Here is a 21,317-nt window from a genome sequence, read left to right as displayed (position 1 = left end):
CCCGACTGCACCCAAACAAGGTGGGGCAACGCTGCATCGCATTTGAATAATATGAGAATAATATTATCCCGAATATCTAAATAAATTAGTTTTGCCCTAAAAGTGTTATTCTAAGGTTAGCTTTACAAAGTTTGCTAACAAGTGGGTATAGGTCTGCTGACAAACAACATCCCTCAAAATACTAAGCATTTTCCTGACCTAAAGTTAACTTCCTGTGTGGAGTTTGCACGACCTCACGGTGTTTCCGCCGTCTCATATGTTCTGTTTTCATAAATGCATCTTGTGTCCATGGCGATTTGTATTTTATTGTCCATGTAGAGATGTGGTGTCCTAAGCAAGGCTTTAAAGCATTGTGTGCATGTTTTAGGATTGATGGGGTAAATGAGAAACCTGGGCAACAAGATGAAGTCTCGCCAACCAAGAGGTTAGCACTCCCGCCTCACAGCAAGAAGGTCCTGGGTACGACTCCTGGGCAATGTGGGGCCTTCCTGTGTGGAGTTTGCATGTTCTTGCTGTGTGTTTCCTCCGGGTGCTCTACCACTAATAACACGAACCATAGGCTCCACCCCTCTGGGGCCGGCCCTCCCCTAAAAGATGCTACAGCTCAGTGGGACACTACTGGTTAATTAAAGGTTACTAAATAACTGTACTTACATTACTACATTTCATACAAATACTTAAACTTATTTTAGCATAAATATGGACCATGTTTAAAAAAAAGTGTGTGTTTTAAGGATTTGTGGATGAAGTGAGCCACAGTGCCACTGTCATGATGAGCTCAGCCAGTCTAAACTATAACAACCATCACTTTTACTGCAATAGCCTTTCTCCAATAATTGCATCATAAACTCAATAAAGGCTAAACATCTATTTTTTAAAATATGAAATACAACACATTGCACTTTTACATGTCAAGAAGTTAAATGTTGTTTATGTTTAAACATAAAAAGCCCTACTTTGGACACTTGTATATTTGTGTTCCTTTTGTTATTCCACTGTTGCTGTTCTGCCATTGCAACACTGCAATTTCCCCACTGAGGGACAAATAAATGCTCTCTTATCTCGTCTTATCTTTGTCTTTCCAAATCCTGAATAACAAGGAACAGAATATATTTCAAATGAGAATTTCCCAACATCAAGACAATAATCATTCATTTTTGACCCCTGCGTTACAAATGTTTCAATACTCTAAACCACTAAGCTTTAACCATTAAGCCACTTTGAAATCTTCTGTAGAGCAAATGTTTGCAAAGTAAATAGTACCTTATTGACTATTTTATTGAGGTCTATATCACCAATTAGTGATCCAAGTCCAATAAGCAACTTCTCTGTGGCCATTGCAGCGCTTTCCCCCACAAAACAGCGAGGATAGGCCTCGGGTGAGTCTGCTCCCGATGTAAAAGGCCTGTTAATTCTACTGCCCACCAGTTAGTCCCTCTCTCATAAGCGCTGCTCTAATGAATGTCTTTAATAGGCCAATAGCCGCGCCGCTCACTCCCTCCGTCCGCATTAAAACCTGCGCGGCACACCGACAGCACTGTGCAATCTCAACCAGCCCGTTAACTACCAAACAGGGAGGCATCACTTTATATATTTACTCTGGATAACCCCCCTGGGCCAGACCTCTTGACCTGGGTGATAATATGGGCCAGCAGGAGGAGATTGCCTATGAGAGCCGGGCGTACAGGATTGGTCGTTATTGGTGCGCTTTATTGGCCAGAGGAAAAGTGATAGTGGAAAGCTACACTGGACAAAGCACTACGCAGTGTACTGTACTGTACTGTGGGAGGGGCCAATGTGGCCAGTGGAAGTACAACATCTGAACTAAAAGATTTAAAAGAAGAATAAGAAAAATAAAGATTTGAGTTCAAGTCCAAGTCCAAGTCAAGTCCAAGTTGAGTACACATTGTGTCGTGTCCAGAGGAAATCCAGAGGAAGCCCTAAAGTCCAAAATCAAATTTAAATCAAAGTCAGGTAATGAATCACATTTTATTGTCTCAGCTTGATTGATACATTTTTCTTTCTTTTTCCCCCTTTTCAAAAACAATATATCACATTCAGTATTGATTTCGAGAACATAAACTTGACAGACTATTAATCTGTTCCCTTTACCAAATATAAACTTTAAAATTTTTTCCTCCAAAGTCTGAAATCTCCATGGCCCCGCCCACGCTACTGCAAAACTGGTACAAATACGTGATCTCAAAAGGTTAAGCTGGTGTGCTATAAAACAGACCTGTCTACAGTTACTATGGCCATCACCTGTAATAATTTAGAATCATAATGCAATATTAGCAGTAAAATCAAAGTGGAAACAAACTGCGTGCAGTTAATTACGGCACATTCTTTGAAAATTACATTAGGCTCTTTCTGTTAGCACTGGCCTACCCTCATCAGTTACATCCCAATGGAAACCAGCAGCCATCCCACAATATCAATATAAAGGTAATTTCATTTCAAAAGGACAGGCAATTAATACAGCAATCGGGGTCAATGGAACAAAAAGCGGCGCAGACTAAGGCACTTAAAAGCAAGGGAGTGAAAAACGACAGCCAGAAAGTGTGGAGGAAAAAAAAAAAACGTCTTTGATTGCATTTCACCTGTCAGTGGCGTCCTAGCGTAGCCTGACGGTAGCGTGTTTAGAAACGGTGAATTGTCTGCTTGCAGTGAGTATGCGTTCGGCGGGGTTGTTATGCCCGGAGACATACGCGCCGTAATGGAGTGGCGGAGGTAGACTTAGACAAGCTAGCAAGTGCCATTCACAGCTCACAGCTCACAGCTCCCAGCCTGCACTCTGCCTCTGATGAGAATTAATGTACTCTGACGTCCCCCGAGAACCCCCTCCTCCTCCTCTGACCCCCCCTTTCCCTTCCCTTCCCGTCCCGTCCCGTCCCACCGCCGGCCCCCACCGAAACAGCGGGCCTAATGAAGAAATACAACCGTGCCAAAATAGTCAGGTGAAAAAGAGGGAGGGACGCAGACGGCGAGGGGAAGACGGAGAGACGACAGGGGGAGATAGGGAAATAAAGGAGGAATGTAAACGAACGGCGTGAGGGGCAGGTGGAAGCAGACAGGGGCGGACAGGGTTAACACAAGGTCAACCAAAGCCGCGCTGTGTGTCGTGGAGAATGGATGCAATTTGGCAATTTGATGTTGTAAAGTCGTAAAAGTGTCGCATTAGAGGTCGTAAATTGACTTCAATACACTTATACCAATGTTTTAATGTTGCTCAAAACAAACTTGTAGTAGTTTTGTTTCATTCACACATGTTTGGTGTAAGTAATTCAACATAAATTGTCTTACGTTTGACAGCTCAAAATGATCCCCTGTTTAAAAGTGAAATACAGAATTTGATTTATTTTGGTTAGTTTATCTCTAATTCTAGGACTAAATACAAGACAGGATGTGATAATAATAACGCCTCAGCTTCTTTCTACGTTTCAACACTGATCCCTCACTGAAGAGCACCAAAAGGACAACTTTATACCATCTACACTCCTGCCCTCTAAAAATATATATACATATGTCAGGTTGTAATAAGATAATATAGAATATATTATGATAAATATGTTGTAAAATGATGGCACAAATCTTCATTGTAGGACTGTGTAAAGGAATAAAGATCAATTACAATCAAAATATTGCTCTAAATAATTCCAAAAAAAAATATGTAATCAACTAATTTAGATTATTATTACAGGTATTCAATCCTAAAGGCCTTCAGTGCACATGTACTTTTTACATGTTGCTCATGGATTGTACCTTTTTACTTGTATAATAAACTTTTCCTGTTACTCTCATTTCATCTGTTCATTCTCTTCATTTGACCCGCCTATGCACTGTTAAAAGCAAATAACAGTGTAAATAATTGCAATTTCCATAATGATGTCAAGGTTATATATATTTTTTTCCATAATCAAGCAGAATTACCTTTGGCAAAGATATATTTTACTTTATCCTTAATAGCTTAAACAGTATTTTCAAAGCTTTTCTTTTCTATGTCTTAAGATATTGACCCGGCCATGACCTCCGCGGCGCTCCCGTGCGTGGGACCTCCGCGGCGCTCCCGTGCGTGGGACCTCCGCGGCGCTCCCGTGCGTGGGACCTCCGCGGCGCTCCCGTGCGTGGGACCTCCGCGGCGCTCCCGTGCGTGGGACCTCCGCGGCGCTCCCGTGCGTGGGACCTCCGCGGCGCTCCCGTGCGTGGGACCTCCGCGGCGCTCCCGTGCGTGGGACCTCTGCGGCGCTCCCGTGCGTGGGAGGAGATGCCACTGTTTATAGACACTTTGTGAGGGAAGCCACCGTGAGCTTTGGCTGTGACCCAAGACACGTGTCCTGGATGTCCATACCCCGCCCCAGGGCAGCCGTGGGCGACGACTGCCTCAGCTCTCCCCCGGGACACCCCTACCTCCTGTATCCACAACAGCGGGACCATCCAGCCCAATGACACAACACATGACCCCCAAAGAGCATCAGCGTGACCGGTCAGGAGACATGCTGACCGCCACAAAAGCAAGTGTAAAGTGACCTGGGCCATTCAGCGCGGGACAAAGTGAGCAGATCCACGTTCCTCTCCTGGGCCCACTCCATATGCTGTCCAGCGCACACTGCTGGGACGGCCGCTCACTCTCAGTAAATATGATGAATAAGGGAGATGGCCTCATTGAAACCCCGAAAGAGACATTTGTTTTGGCTCCAACGTTATTTGTCTATTGGTATTCTACATAGAAATAGAATGGGCACTTTAGATCGTGTCAATGAAAAAGTACATAAAAAGTACTCTATTGGGGACATTTGGGATGAATGCTCCCAAATACAGAGATTACAGGTTTCCAGGGGTTCCAAAGAAGTGTGAGATCGACTGCTTGAGTCATAAGGATTGAGACTACCGTATTCAAATTGTCTGCTAACCATAAAACATTGATATTTTTCCTTAAAATGCAATAGTATTTAAAGTATTTCAACATAAGGTTGGACACACAACTGGACAAAAGAGGTGTCTTGCACAATAGTACAATGCAAGTTTGAATTACTTGTACTAGGTTTTGAATTGCCAACAGCTACACAACAATAGTATGCTTGATTATTAGATTATTAAAACAAACAGCTCTGGTTTGGTTACTACTCTGCTCATGTTGTAGGTTTAACACATAGACTCACAGTTTCTTGGCCTTAAACGCCTCTGCGAACTGGCGGACGCTGCGCAGCGAGGCCAGGTCACACATCATGGCCTCCACTCGGGCTTTGTGCTGTGGAGACAGAAGAGCAGCTGTTTAATGGAACTCAACACATTGTATACTGTTATTGTCTGGCAACAAAATTACCGGCCAGAACTACAACAATATAAAACAGCATGTGAAGTGCTTAAACCATTCTAATGAGGGTTTCAAAGTCAGGCAACGGACAAGGTTTTCAGGTGATAACTTTTAACCCTTGTTATAATGGACTGTGCAACAACCAGGGGCCGCACAGGGGCCGCACAGGGGCCGACACACCAGCAGTTTGTCACACTGGACTAGGGCAGTCAGCCTTTAGTCAGTTGGTAGATTAATCGGTTGACGGCGTGTTAATTCACCAAAATTAACCCAAATTTGAATTAGTCGACTAATTATTTTATTTAGTTTATCAGTGTTTATTTAAGACCACAGCAAAAAGGAGAAAGCGAGAAGTGAAAACGATTTGCAAAAGAATCATTCATTTACTCTGCCTTTTTACGTATAAATATACTGTTTCCTAGTCATTTTCAGTGAGAATAGTTGTTTTTGCATGTCAGATTATAAAGGTACTGAAAGCTTTTGAAAGTTTTTGTCAGTTTGGCACCATTGTCCCCGTTAGCAGTGCCCCTCGACTACAGCGATTACACTGGAAATGGACACTTTAGAACTGGAAGAAAAATGTGAGTCAATGTTAACAGTTTTGTAATAGGCAATTACTCAGAAGTTGTGTATTTGGAACACACCTGCATGACTGAGGAATCACAGAGAGATTTTCTTGAACCACACAAAGAGATGTGTCTGTAGCTGCATGTTTGTGTGTCTGCTCTTACCAGATGTTAGCAGACAGGGTGAGGATGGCACAGGAGCAGCGAAAGATAAATGACTGAAGAAGTGAATGCATAAGTGCATTTACACAGAGAGGAAGACAGGTGCAATATTCATCATAGTCTGTTACACTGTGGTACAGTGCTTTGTGCTGCGGGGCAGAGGCCTCGGATACACTTACACTTGCACACACATACACTCGACTGTACACCGCACTAAGGCTGCTATTATCAAAGCAGTAGTTCTTAAGTGAGCAAAACAACACCAGCAAGTAGCATACATATTTTGCTCATGTGGAAAGAGTCAATATTAACATTTTACTCCAAAATATCTAGGCTCCACCATGGAAAACAAGGCAGAAACAGTGATTTATGCACAATTGTTTTGTACTCAAACCAACTGAAAGAAACAATGCGACAGAACTAGAACCAAAGACCTGTGAACATGTGCATTTTCTGCTTCTTTATGTGATTCATTGCTAATTTCATCAAACAATTAAAGATTACTGGCTTTGTGTCTGTGTACTTTACAATTCTAATCAGCCACTGTTTATTGTTTTACCTGCCTTATAGGACAACAGAGGAAATGTAGCTTTTGTGCCAACGACAGCATGTTTATGTTGAAGCTGCTGCCGAGTGACACATTGATAAGATAATATGCGCTGCAACCAATAAATAGCAGAACAAAACACTTGTTTATTGTTGCAAATAATAATTGTTCTACACATTAAAGTTAATCCTAAACATCCCTTCATTTGTACCAAGCTAAATGATATAGCTTAGCCCTCTAACTAGGTGCTCCTGACCATGATTACACCTTCGTTTTCCCTTTACATTCACTTTTTTATTTCACCACAAAGGACACGGATAGGCCAAGGTAAACGCTCCGCTGGACCAGTCCCTCCCACTGCAGTGTCCCCTAGCTGGGCGCGGGACACGTACGGCAGCTCCAGGTACCCCTGGTTTTCCCTGCGTGTCCTCCTCCTCCAGCTCCTCGTGCTCCTGTCTGCCATTCCCCAAAGGAACCCTGTCAGCTCGCATTACCTCTCCCGGAACCACAATCAGCATTTTACTGTCTGCCATCCCCACAGATTCTGCTCCCAGAATGCACCAGCCTCACATGTGAGCGTGCGCGGCCCTCTACGGACCGCTGGAGACGCACGCAAAAGGGTTAAAGGGGACATATTCTGCCAAATCAACTTTAATGAGCATTTATCCTTGTTACAGCGGTTATTCCTCATCATTAGTTTCCTCAGAGTTGTATTTTGGGTGATTCATGCATGTTTGAATATCCTCGAGTGCTAAAGAAAAATCCTGTTTTCACCTACACCCTATCCCCGCCCACATCCCTGCACTTAGTTAAATGTCAAGTAGCCACTTTTCTTTTCTTTTTTTAACTTAAATGTTTTAATTTTTCAAACTTATAACAAAAAAAGAACAGAAAAAAAGAATAGAACACGACCAGAGAAAGAAGATCCAGAGAAAGAAGATACAGACAAAAACAAGACAACATCCAAAAACAGCCACAAAAGAAAAGAAAAAAAAGAAGACAAAAATCATGGCACACATAAATCATAGCCCCTTTTCAAAAATAAAAACATTGCTACAGTGAAATGTCACTATGAAGAGGCGGAGCTTATCTATCGTTCTGCAGTTTTAAACAGGAATTAAAGTATCCTGTTTCTATTAAGGACCCGTTTTGAATCAATATTGCGCTTTACAATGAACAAAATGTCAAATTATGATCTGCTCACGTTACAGTTCAATACAAATAGCCTTGTTGGAGCATTTTACCCACACTTAACGGGTGAGTGTAAAGTGCAGTACACAGACACACGCACACACAACAAACCCCGGGCTCAAGGGTAAAGGCGCACCACCATTATCTATGCCTGAAGTATTCTCTTGATGCCACTCCATACCATTATATAGATGCTATTACTAAGCATTAAAGGACGGTTATGGCGGTTATAGATATGATTATATGGGATGAGCGGATATGATGTGCACACAGCAGTAATCACAGGTGAGAGGAGACAACTGCCCCATTTTACCGCCGGGACGTGCAGCCAGCGCTTACTAGGTACGGAAGCATGGAAAACAAAAGGGAGTTTACACGATGTTCAAGAAAATAGATTAAAATATATTTTTTGATTTAAAAAAAAAATGTGTTACATTTTTGGTTGTTTTCACTCAGATATGGAAACAGATGATTTTCATAATAATGTGGATTTTAGGACCGCAACTAACAATTATTTTGGAAATCGATTAATCTGGTGATTATTCTTTTGATGAATTTATTAGTATTTATTTGGTACAATATTTGACTAAAACAAAGCTGAAGTGATGGCGCTTCAGGACAACTTCATATTTACAACTGAACAGTTTTTTTTTTTTTTAAATGAATTTAAAAAAAAATCATAAATCCATCTTCTCAGCACATAATATATTTTGTATAGAATAAAACATGTGATTATTTGGTTTCAGCCCTAGTAGATTTTTTGAATGCCTTAAAAATAATCTTTAATTTTTTTACTCAAGCTAATTATACAATTTTGACAATGTTTAGGTTTACTGACAATCCTGTGAGATCACACATTGGAGGAAGAATTTTGACTATTTTGGCACTTTATCACAGGCTTTAATCCTGTTCATGAAATCAATGAATAGAGCAATTTGTATTCGTTTTTTGAAAAGAAAATGAAGTAACAAATCTGCTTTCATTTCATGAAAGGCTTGGCAAGGTTTTAGAAATGTAGAATATTTGTCAAACGCTTCTGTTTATTCCGACTAACCACGGCAAGTGCCTTCATTCCTCAAGCTCATGGGGAAACACCCACGTTCGGTGACTGCCGCCTGCTCCAGACTCATGTGTTCCACCGTGGCAGCAAGGTCAGAGCCGCCAGAGTTTGATCATTAGCGGACTTTAAAGCAGGGCCAGCTCCACGGGGCCCCGCTCCACTGCCCAATGACCAGCAGAGAAGATGAGCGCACGTGTCAGCTTGAGGAACACAGCTCCTCCTCTCCAGAGACAGGCCGGAGACGGGAGGAAGCGACGGGGAGACCATGAGGGAGGACCGAGGAGGATGGAGGTAATCCAACAGCCCGGCCGCCCGCCCGCGCACTCGCTCGCCCTCCCCTGCAGATTCAAGTCTAGCGAAGAAAATAAAGTTTATTGCCTGGAAAGTTGGGGGGGTCGAGAGCATGTAAAAAGCATTAAAGCGATGGAGGTGAACAATTAGACAGATGGCAAGGTTTGAGGAAAGGCTTGGAAACGCGGCGAGGGGAGCGGGCTCATCCAGCGATCGTTCAAGGTTTTTATGAGGAGCTGACAACTCCTGGTACGTTCTCTCTTCAAGGGCGAAGGGGGAAACGAGAGGCGCTCAAGCTTCTCTGGTTAACTCCGCGGTAAGCGCTGAGTGTGCAACAACCACGGGCCGCGCAGGGCTGAGGAAGGGCTGAGACGCAGGAACTTTGTCACACTGGAAATGGATAGTTATGAACTGAAAGAAACATATCTGTAAATGTCAACTATTGTTTTTAATGGTCCATTACTCAGAGGGTGGGAATCTTCACCAATTGTGATTTAGGACCGCATATAAATTGCCCCTTTCAAAGTACAGTTGTTTATACCTTTTGAAAGTATATGCAAAAAGGGTTTTACTAGGCTTAATTGTAAATGTATTGCAGTGTTATTTAAAGCGCAGAAGTTCATCTTACAGTGTATCTAAATGTCAAAATAGGTTTAAAATGAATAAATAATGTGTTTAGCACTTTGAGAATGCCCAATCGCGTCTCCAGCTGGAGCCAGAGTCGGGACCAAACGTGGGGAATCCGCGTTTCAGTTTTATGCGCTAAAATCTGGAACAGTCTGGCTGAAGATCTGATCTGAAAAGCTAAGCAGGTTTGGGCCTGATTAGTACTGGTTTGGAGACCACTGGGAACAGCAGGTGCTTGAGAGAGTCAATGCGGGACAACACATGGAAATCAGCCATTAGCAACAATCACTGTCCCCACCAAATAAATGATCTGATTCTTTCAATAGTTATTTACTTTTTGTTTTTTTGTATGTTCATTTAGGTTTGCAGTATTAAACACACTGGTTATTTATTTGATATCGCTTTTACGTGCAGCAGTTTGGTTTGTTAATGTCATATACAAATAGGGAATAGATAGAACAGTATTTTGATTATTATTGTGATCATTATTGTCAAAACTAAGTGCACTTTGGGCCCAAATACAGTGCTGTGCAATTCTGTGCAAGTTCTTTAAAATGTCTGTTGTGTTTTTAGAAAATGTAAACCGAGCACATTATATTATAGTGACCAGAGTGGGCTGTGTGAGAAATACAAAAAGTCTGTGTGCACTCTGCAAGGTTTGAATTGACCCTCTGATTAGTGCGCGAACATCGAACACAACTCACTTATAGGTCAGAACTCGCACATCCAATAAATTGCCAGTAAAATCTTGCAAAAGAGACCATTTCCACAACAAGGTCACGACTGGACATCGACTCCCTTGACGATCTTCTCCGGACTCCATCTCGCCTTCCACCTTCAGCCCGAGTCAACAGCTGTCTGCAACGTGGCCGCGACCTCCTCGACTTTGAGCGAAGAGAGGGGAAAAGAGGAGGAGAAGGAGCATTCTGGATGTTCTAGTGGAGCAGAGGTGGAGCGACGTGGCCAGAGCATGAGAAAGATGAAGACGGAGTGTTTTGGAAGCGGGGGCAGGGCTACCACTCTAATACAATTATAACTGGGGCAATCCAATCCAATAAAATGAAGAGGTATTAGAGGCAGGGAGCCCGTCCTGTTCAATAAGACGCAGGAGCACTCGGCTAAGTCTCCAAACACACACACACACACACACACACACACACACACGTAACCGTGGCGACACCGTGCACGCGCTCCCAGGTAGAACGCACACTCGGCTGACCCCTTTAATAGCGCGCCAGCCACCCCTAATGGACGCAAGCAAGTGGAACGGCCAAATAATACAGTGTCTTAATGCACTAGGCTCAATCTCATCCAGGCCGGCCGTTATCCTGCGCACACTTTAACCTCCGCTGCCCCGCGCCTCCTCACTCACACACCAGCGGGGCCGACACTTAAGAAATCAAAACGTGAAGCCCTTTAACGGTAGCCACGCCCCCCGCTGCCCGCGCTAGGAGAGAATGGAAAGGCATGTAGGCAGGGAATGTTTAGAGATTATAGTAAATGCTGTAGTTCAAGCCTAACACAGAATTGGATTAGATCAAAGCTACTTAGTATTTCATATAATGTTGTTTTTTTTTTTTTTTGGTACTTTGAATTGAAGTATATCATCATTTTATATTTTGTTCATTGTAACCCGCAATATTAAGCCAAAACGACCAGTGATTTGTACAAAACTGCAGAACTGATAAGCTCCGCCGCTTCAAGGTGACATTTCACTGGAGCAAACAGCTGATTTTCATGTGACTTTTTGGAACCCTGCAGGTGTCACTCACCCACTTACCTACTTATTAAAAAAACTGCAACTAAGTACAAGTAAGTGGGCAGGGATAGGGGGTAGGTGAAAACAGGAATTTTCTGAGCACTGGAGCCTCAAATATGCATGAATCAATTAAAATACAACTTTGAGCAAACTAATGATGAGGAAACCGTGTTTTAACAATGTTAAAAGTGCATTAAAGTTAATTTAGCATAATACAGTTTAATAGTAATTTACTTGCCAAGTGACCCATCATTATCATCATTATTTTGGGCGTTACAAAAACAAATTTAATTGAATTGAAATGATGTGTAATCCAAAACAGATCTTATGGCAATATAATAATAAGACCAAAATATTTGGAATGGTGGTAAACCTCAAATCAATATTAACAGACTGTGCCAAGAAAAAAATATATACTTTTTCTACCCAATATACCAAAATGAGCGACCAAATCCTATTTTACAGCCATGCCAGCTTTAATTTACAAAGACGGTCTGGCTGGAGGTTCATACAAATGCGTTTTCCCAAATATGTCCAACAATATGCTTTTTTGTGGAATAATGCTCAAATTAAAACTGATTAACAGGCAATACATTGGGCTCAGTGGCTATGGCAAGGAGTTAGAAGGGTTGGCCTTTTATTTGAGAGTGATGTCCTAATGTTACACCCTCATGGAAGAATTGAATTTAAAAAGCCATGGTCACTTCTGGAAATATCTTCAGATGAGATAAAGGCAAACGTGAGGTTGTCTATTGAAATAACTCATAAATGCAAAGTTGAACTATTAAATACTGTCATTGTACTAGTTTATGTCTTTGTTCATCAGCAAATGTAATATAAAAAAACAAAAAACTTGCTTCCAATGTATCCTATGCCGCTCTTCCATCTTGGAGATTGATAGTGGTCTGCTGTAAGTGATGTGACTTTTAGCCTCTCCTGCTCAGTTAACATATATGCAGCAGGACAAAAGGCAAAAACACTGCAGGGGAAGTAGCGTCCAACTATTTCCTTTGAATATCCTAATGTTTCTCCAGCTCTGCAGACATGAGGACGAATGATCTCTGTGTAATGGCAGTCTTTTGTGGGCGCAGGTGTGGGCTAAGGGGCTATAATGGCGGTGAAAGTGAATGAGCAGAGAAGACACCATGTGAAAAGGGCACCTTATAAAAGCAATTAGAGAAATGACTTTGAGGTCCGCTTCTTGCTCCGTAGATTAGAACAGGCCTCGGAGCAAGTCGGATCCCCACGACCTTGTCCGCAACACGCCACACTAAATTGGTCATCAGCTTTTAAGACTCTCTTTTATCAGCCACATATATATTTTTAGCCAAAAGAGAAAGGGAAAAAAGGCAGGGAGGCGGGGTGGGAACCGTGAAACGTGTTGGCCATACATCATGCTGTCACAATTATGACGTTTGTTCATAAATACCAAGCAATCTGCGCTGTCTCCATCTGGATAAGGCACATGCGACCACACACACTTGAGCACGCGGCGAGTTCAGGTGTGTTTAGGGGACGTTACACCGACTAGCGTTTATTTTCTGGAGCTTAAACTTAACCTTAACCCTCGTCGTAACTTGACTCAACCTCCAAACCCAGCCAATGCTCTCTAGCTCCAACAAAGGTGAGAAGTGAGTGCACAACATGGAGATCTGAACACAGAAGATGTTGTTTGTATCTTTGACTGTAGAATTGAGGTGGGAGATTGATTTAAAAAAAATGCAGAATATCTCAGTTGTCTTTTTGGAGATATGCACAATTAAGACACAAACCCAGTCTAACATCTATAAATAAACTAAAATAGGTCTTCACGTCTTTAGTACGTTAAGGATTCTAGGTCTGACTGCACTAATCCTAAACATTACCTCAAAAAGGGACAGGAACATCTGTATAAGTGTAGCCACTTCTCGATGGCTCGATGGCCTGTGGCCTCGCGGCACAAAGAGTCAATGGGTTCCAAACTGGACCGGTCGGGGCTTTTCTCTGTTCTCCCCATGTTCTGTCGGATGTTGTCGGAACATACTGCCCAAGATGTTTGTTTTCATAAATGACACCAACAATACTTTTGAGAAGTCCAGAGGAGACAATAAACCGAATATTTTGGGGTTGATATATTGATGAGTTTGATCATTTCCTCTATATAAGTATTTTATATGAAGACGGTGCTCTGCACATCAAATTCCATTGCAGGTGCGTAGGAAAAGGGTGTGCGTAACACTAAAAGTACTGCATTTTTTTTTTTTAAATTCTGAAAATAAAATAGCGGCAAATCAACAATTCTGTAAGCCTCTTCAAAATATTGCAATAAATACTGTACTGTGAGATGCATATTGTGGAAATATCATACCAATAGGTTTGGATATCATTACATTCCTAATATCGACACAATGCAATATCTATAACTTTAAGGATACTCTAAAATCATTGAAAAAATTGCAGTAAAAGTACTACTTTTGGTCATTGGTCTGGTCAGTTCCATACTTTAGACACACTCCTCCTGGAAAGGTTGACCTTACATTTTACCTCGCAAGAAATACAGGTCCCCAAAAGTCACAATTTAATCAGGCTTGAGTCTCCACATGACCAGGTAAACATGCACACACACACATGTGAATAGATGCTTGATACAAATAAAGAAACGCACTTATCTGGCTTTGAGGAGTGACCTTCCGAAACACATGCACACTACACTTACTCTCCTCCTCTATGTAACCATGGCGCACTCCCTCCTCCTTCCACCGGGCCCAGATCGCACACAAACAAACAACACGCGCACGCAGGCAGCCACTTACCCACTGACACGCACACACGCCGCAATTAATAGGGAGGCAGGTCTCTGGTGAGGAAGAGAAAGTGCCGTTTCAGCACATGGCAGCAGAATATGCAATTTCCTCCAGTTAAGTCTGTATTAAATTGATTTCTTCTTTTTCTGACACGGGCTGGGTTTTTCCTTCTCCTAATGAAAGCTGGATAATCTACAGGTTTTTCCTCTTTTTCATGAAATCAAGTTACAAATCAAGCTGAGGGTCCGAGATGTGGCAAAGGTGAAGGAAGGACGGGGTGTTTTCAAACGGAGATAGCGGCTAAATGAAGAGGAAATGATCTCTACTGTCAGTTATTCACTTCAGAAGAAACAAGATCATGTGTGAATTGTAAAAAGATAAATATGTTATTCCTTCTCTTTCACACTAACGTAGCGCGTGATAAGAGGTGGCAGACGTAAAATGTCTAATAGTACAAGGGTTGTTTTGGAGATATATTGAGTTTATTATCTATATAACTACAACTATTAAAAATGACCTTAAAAAGAGACATTAAAGTCGAGTGTAATCCCAAAAAAGAATATAAAGTGATATTTCTGCACTTCTGTGGTTCATTTTAAGTTCCTTTCACATTTTCTGCGAATTAATTTGAATTTCAATCAAACTTTTAGAAATTATCCAGAGATATTGTGTGATTTGGTCTAAAAATGTGTCAGAAAATGTGTCTGTGCTTTTAAATACAGTTTTTTTTAAATATTGCATGTTTAAATTAAGGTGAATAAAATAAATACAATATACATTTTTCTTGATTCTTAAATATTGTTATGGCCACTCAGAGACACAAATCAAGCTGCTGACCTCTGTGTGATATTCTCCTTGTACATTACTATATTTTATCACTAAAGTTAGAATGTTTATTTCATTTTCACTGTGAATGCAGTTGTTTTTCTTTCCAAATGTTGCAACTGTGATACTGACATTTAATTTTAGATTTTAATCTATTAGAATTCTCTTTCTTCTTGCTGACTGGCTGCATGTTTGTAATAAAAATAATTGGGGACGGATAAAAGTAATTCTGAAAAAAATAAAACTAATAATCAATCCTAAAATTTGAACACAAAACTAGATTTTTTTTTCATTTATGTTGTCGTTTTTGTTTGTTTGTTAGACAGGAACATATAGCATGAAATGGAGGGCAAGAGCAGGAAGGACATTCAGCTCATTTATTTCATGATGCTGAGGCTGGCCGCACAAAACCTGGCATATGTGCTGCTGCTTGGACCATTAGACCAGCGGACTTTTTTGTAATTTTTTATTTTTAAAGAAATAGTTTTTGCCGTTTGTGGATTTAATCAAAATGAGCGTTTACATTTGTGCACGACCAGAACAAATTTGTAAAACGTTAAAACTAAATGAAAGTTTGTAGTCAAAGTTCCACCTTCTATGTGCAGGAAAAGCATTTCGAGGAGCGGAATAAATGCTAAGGCAGACAGAAGAGGGAGGAGCAGCAGCAGGAGGAGGAGGAGGAGGAGGAGGAGGAGGAGGAGGAGGAGGAGGAGGAGGAGGAGGAGGAGGAGGAGGAGGAGGAGGAAGAGGAGATGGGAAATGAAGAGGACATGGCGGTCATCATAATTGCAGAGTTGGCTTTTCGGCTGCAGACAGGCCAGTGCCATGGGGCCTGGGGCATGGATCCGATGTCACACAAACACATCCACGCCTCCATGTACATCCAGCCCCATATACTGCCCCGTATACTGCCCCACAGAGACGCAGCATTACAAAGTGTTCATGTGGAAGGCCAGTGAGGTCAATACCAACAATTATGGATATAGATGCTCATTTCCAATACAGTTGTTTCTCAAGTCCAGAACAATTACAACAATGAGGTAAAGAAAGTGACATGCATTGACCTGCAGGTAATTAACGTGTGGCACAGTAATTCATCATGAATACGCACTGTATTTAGTAGTTTAACATCTTATACATTGCAATAGTCTAATTTGACAGGCAGATTTAGCATGTTATAATTACTATATAATCTTATTGTTCAATATATGATGGGAAGAACAATCATTTCTGGGCTCAAAATTGATCTTGCGTTAGATTTCCTTGGGATTTGTGGGAAACTTTTTCCAATTTACTTTTGCAATACAATAAGATATGAGGTGTAGAAAGTGATAAAATAAATAAACATAACTAATCACTGACACTAACGACATTTTAAAGGTGGTATGGATGATTTTTTTCAGCAAATTTTTCATCATATTTCCTCGTGGCGTGGATAAATCATTTGTCCTGCCACGTATCAATCATAAAACGCACCTACCGCTCACCTGCAGCCGCGTGTGGCTCGTCCCCACGTTTCCGCGTGCCTAAGCGCATGGATCTATCATAATATAGTTCCCTCAGTGTACGGGGCAAAATGAAGATGGCGAAAGACAGTTCGAGCTGACGCAGAAGTGGACAGAAATCTACGGGAGACGAGCGATGCGCTCCGTTGCGCTAATAAACGCACGTGTGTGTTGTATCGGTCCACACGGGGGAGTGCGCATGTGCACTTCCGGCTGCGTTCTCAAATCGCCGAAAAATCGTCCATAACGCCTTTAAGTTTAGTTTTAAGTTTAATTCTGGTATTTTTTAAGAAGGGTTTTCTGGGATTATACGGCGTTAGAGTGACAATATTATGTCACACTTGTGTTATTTTGAGTGAAAATGATGCTCCTGCAGACGACAATAATAACAATGCAGATACATTGGATATAAATAAATAACCAGCTCATTTGATCGACCAATTATGATTCTGAAGATGAATATTGTAACAGATTTCACATTTAAATTTGTCATCTAGCACTTATTTATGTATATAGTACAGAGATGCAGATACCAGGGTAAGATAAGTTGAGTTACATTTTCCCAATCAAAATCATGCAAAAACATTATAACAGGGGAACATCTCGATATGACTTATAAAACACATTGCAATATGAACTAGACTGCACACTGGAAACATGAGAGCATGTTTTTTTTTTTTTTAAGTATATTTGAGATGATTTTGCTATTTATCCCAAAGAGCAGCGGCCCGTGCAGAGCCGAGCTGCAACAGGTGGTCACCTATCACAGAACAACACTTCAACCATGTGACTGGAACACTGGTGAAACTTTGTGAATAAGGCAGAGTGAGATGTGAGTGGTGGGACGGCATGGAGATTGCTTGGTGTTATTTCATCTCCATGGAGAACGTTTCATACTCTCCAACAGCTACATATTGCCCTTTAAAGTTACATGCTAACTGTATACTAATAAAAGTATGTGCTGATCATGAAATAATACAATCAGGATCTGTTTATAAAACTGACCTAAAGACTGTTTAATTATGATGCAGGATCTCATACAACCATGGCCCAATCTCATATAAAACCCACCAAAGTTCACAAAATGACACCTATTTTCTGATATTTGTTTTTCCCTGGGGAGCCCCCCCAGACCCGACAGGGACTTTGACTCTCCACCTTCAACTTTCCCCCAGTCCACCCCCGGCCGAATGAAATGATAATTTGCCATAGGAGTAACTTATTTATCTCTCTACATTTCAAATCTTATATTACAAAAAATATAATACAAATCCCCCCACTATTGCAAAGAAAATGTTCATCAGAGCTGCAACGATGAATCGACTGATTGTGACTAGTCAACATTAAAAAAAAAGGATTGTATCGGTGTATTTCGACAATTGTAATCATTACCTGGACTTTACAGACTGTAAAACAAAAGACAGCGGCATTAATTTAAAAGAAAAAAAAAAGCCAAATGAGAATAAACTGTTTTGTATTTTTATCAGTAATACATTGTATACATTATAAATACTCACCATATTTCAAACTTTATTTTGTTGATAATGTGATTAAAAAGTCTTGATGTGCAATAAAAGCAATAGTTTGACAAGCCGACTAGTCAAAAAAAGGGGTGGGCCATATGTTTCCACACACAGGATTGGTCGGCGTGGTCCCAGATCTCTCTCCTCCACCTCTATCTTTGGGGCCCTTGAAGGCCATGGTGCATCAGGTAAAGACATCTCAAGAAATCATCTCAAGGAACGTATCATTAACGGCATTACAAACATAACTCTAACTGTGCTGATGAAAGTGGAAAACGTTTTTATGTGCTCCACATGTACCTGCAAAATCTGATGAGAAGCTCCATGCTCAGAAAGAAATGACATCACTCATCAGACTTGGCTGTTTACATGTCATTTAAAGTATCGTAAAACTACAGAATCTGGTAACATCTGTAAATGAAGCCCCTGTATAGTCAACCACTAAAATAATTGTTAGTTGCAGCCCTAATATATAGTAAATAAAGAAAGAAAACATACATCCCAAGTCATTATCACAGCCGGTCTTAACAAAGTCATTGCAGTCCTATCAAAAGTACATCTGACTTTTTGCCTGTGAGCGCTGCCATCTCATCTTCTTACATCCCAAACTCTATTCCAATAATGTGTCTATGTTCTTGGAGAGACATCCAGAGATTCTCATCTGACTCTCCTCTCCCTCTGTCCCCTCGCTCTCTCCCATCTCCCCCATCATCTCCCCCTCTCCATCTCCGCCAGTTTCGCAGACAGTGCACATTTCGCTGCATGTCTTCAGTGTAACCGATATCCCTAACAACCAGGATTTTAATGCGATCCATATTGCTCCCTAATATTTCAGATCTCCGAATAAGCACCGGCAATTACATATTTACACCTAGCTTATTTTGCAATTCCGCGCACAGGGAAGGGGGAGTTTATTTTTTGTCTTGCTAGGTTGAGCGGCACGGATTTATGTGCTGATTATGTCGAGGTAAGATAACAATAAAGCCTTTCCTCCTATACAACTTTGTATTTGTACGCGTCAGCACGGAGTGGCCGCGCTTCTTCCAAGTCCAAAATAATGTGTTCTTTTCAAGTGCGGTCCGTAATGTGATTGCTTTATCTAAACCAGCTAGTTTTTCCATGTTTAATTTTGTCCAAAAAAAAAAAAAAAAAACATCTTCAGAGCGAGCGCTGTATCATTTTGCATCCGCTGGGCTTAAAAGGAAAAACATTCTTACACATATGTACACTGAGAGAGTATAAATTAAGCTCTTTGATTTGGTCGCACCCTTTTGGTATCAGCTTTATAAAAACATAAGCCTAACATAATTGAATAAGAAAAGAATCCAGCAATTAGGAAACAGGAGCTTTTGAAGTGCAAGTGTATAATGGGGCTTTTGATGAGAGGCGGGTTTACACTCCGCGGGCTCTGCTGCCGCTGTGCGCCGTGATTAAAAGCTCTTTTGTTTGGCAATATTTCAAAACTGCTTACCATTTGCTTGTGTCACAATAGTTTAGCGTGGAATTACAAGAGATGTTCTCGTTTTGAAATGGCGTTGTACTGATGAGGCTGCTGGGAAATGACGGGAGAGGCATAAACTGCAGATTAAAAAGGCGGTTGTATTAGAGTGACGGTGCAGTGGCTCGTTACGGTGGGTACAGTATATGCATTGAAGTGGTACAATTGGACAAGTTGTCGTTACGGACAATAGGTTGTGTTCATGTGATGTGGCAGGCCCCGTTTAAAAGGCTAGGAATGATATGATATGTGTTTGCAATGCAGATGCAGATATAGGGCCAATTTGCATGAAATAAAACTGGCACAAGGTCTTTTTTGTTGGGAAATAGCTTAAACAATTTAAGTAGAGGCTAAACAATTGAATCAAAATCGCAGTTTAAATGGTCCTTTATTCAACCAAGATTTGAATGAGATTAAAATGATCTTTTCCTGGCCAAATGGCAGCAGCAGAGTGTCATTCAAATTTACAAAACACAAAATTAAGCAATGACTTCCCAGAAATTCATTAAAACACCAAACAAACAGAGACAGCCTTTCAGCAGTCTTTCAGGAACTTTCTAAGAGTACACTGAAATAAGCACTTTTAGCAAGAATTCATTTTGAAGCTCGTTCCAGGTGCAGCAAAGGAACAAGCATGTTTTTCAGTGCAAGGTCAGTGCAAACCGTAGGCCCCTTGGACCTTTACTGCAGGTACACGCACAGGTACGCCAGCACAGCATTATAGATGAAGAGATGCAGTGAATCCAGCAGCTGAGGGAGAGAGACCACCCTGTTTGGGACTATAACAGGCAGTGATAAGTGAGAGACTTCAAGTTTGAAATGAATCTCAAAGCTCCATGAAACACCGTGACCATGCAGGCCGGGAGACACTGAGTAACATCCTTTTCTCTATGAGCTGTGAGTTACTTACTGCACAAGATACACTCAATAACTGTGTAATTATGATTCGTAAATAAAGAACATGTACTTGAAATTCCATGTAAATTTCAAATATGACATCTTCTCATTTCTACCATAATAACCCATTACAAGTACCGTACTGATCTCTGGTTAATGCCTTTCACCATTTGTTTTGCTGTTTTTGCTTAGGACAATCTACTTTATGGAACCTAAAGGACAAGAGATGATAATAAGCATATGTATATTGATAAATCGCTGGCACTTTATTCATAAAACACCCAGACAGGCCCCGGCGAGGGCTGGCAGTGGACACGGTCATGTGATTTTTGCATTAGCCCCGCAAGGTTATGCAGATAGAAATAATAGGATTCTCATCATGCATCTTTAGCCCCTTGTCGCTTGATAATAGCCTTAAAGATTGTCGTGAACGGCGTAATAAATGCACGGCGTGACCTCCGCAAGGGTCTTCGGGTCGGCCTGCCATGGATTGTCAACGGAGTGCGGCCTGACAGAGAATAAATGATGCCTTGTAAACAAATTGAGTTATTGCTTTAATTCATGCAGACTGATTGAATTTTCCCAGACAAGAGTCCTTCACCGCGGGGAATGGATGAGGCGAGGTATGTGACAGGGGGATCTTATTTCGCCCTAGGTCTTTTGGCTTGGACGAAAAGAGCTGTAACTACATTAACAAGGCCGGCCATCTCACAAGACTTGCGCCGCGCTCTCAAGATTAGTGAGGCTTCCTTTGTGTCCCCGTGCAATG

General features: G+C 41.3%; 1 protein-coding gene across 1 annotated transcript in view; it reads right to left on the bottom strand.

Annotated features, from left to right (window-relative positions):
- The window catches only part of wwox (WW domain containing oxidoreductase), a 91,346-nt gene that overhangs the window by 26,707 nt on the left and 43,322 nt on the right, over positions 1-21,317 (bottom strand). Inside the window, exon 7 of the mRNA XM_072434442.1 lies at positions 5,160-5,248. Coding sequence (XP_072290543.1) covers positions 5,160-5,248 — 89 coding nt within the window. The remainder of the gene's footprint in view (positions 1-5,159; positions 5,249-21,317) is intronic.

This window comes from Eucyclogobius newberryi, unplaced genomic scaffold, assembly GCF_026437365.1.
Source record: "Eucyclogobius newberryi isolate DKJ021-1_F unplaced genomic scaffold, fEucNew1.0.hap1 SCAF_7, whole genome shotgun sequence".
Classification (NCBI taxonomy): Eukaryota; Metazoa; Chordata; class Actinopteri; order Gobiiformes; family Gobiidae; genus Eucyclogobius; species Eucyclogobius newberryi.
The sequence above is the reverse complement of the archived record's forward strand: the minus strand, read 5'-3'. Positions and strand labels throughout refer to the sequence as shown.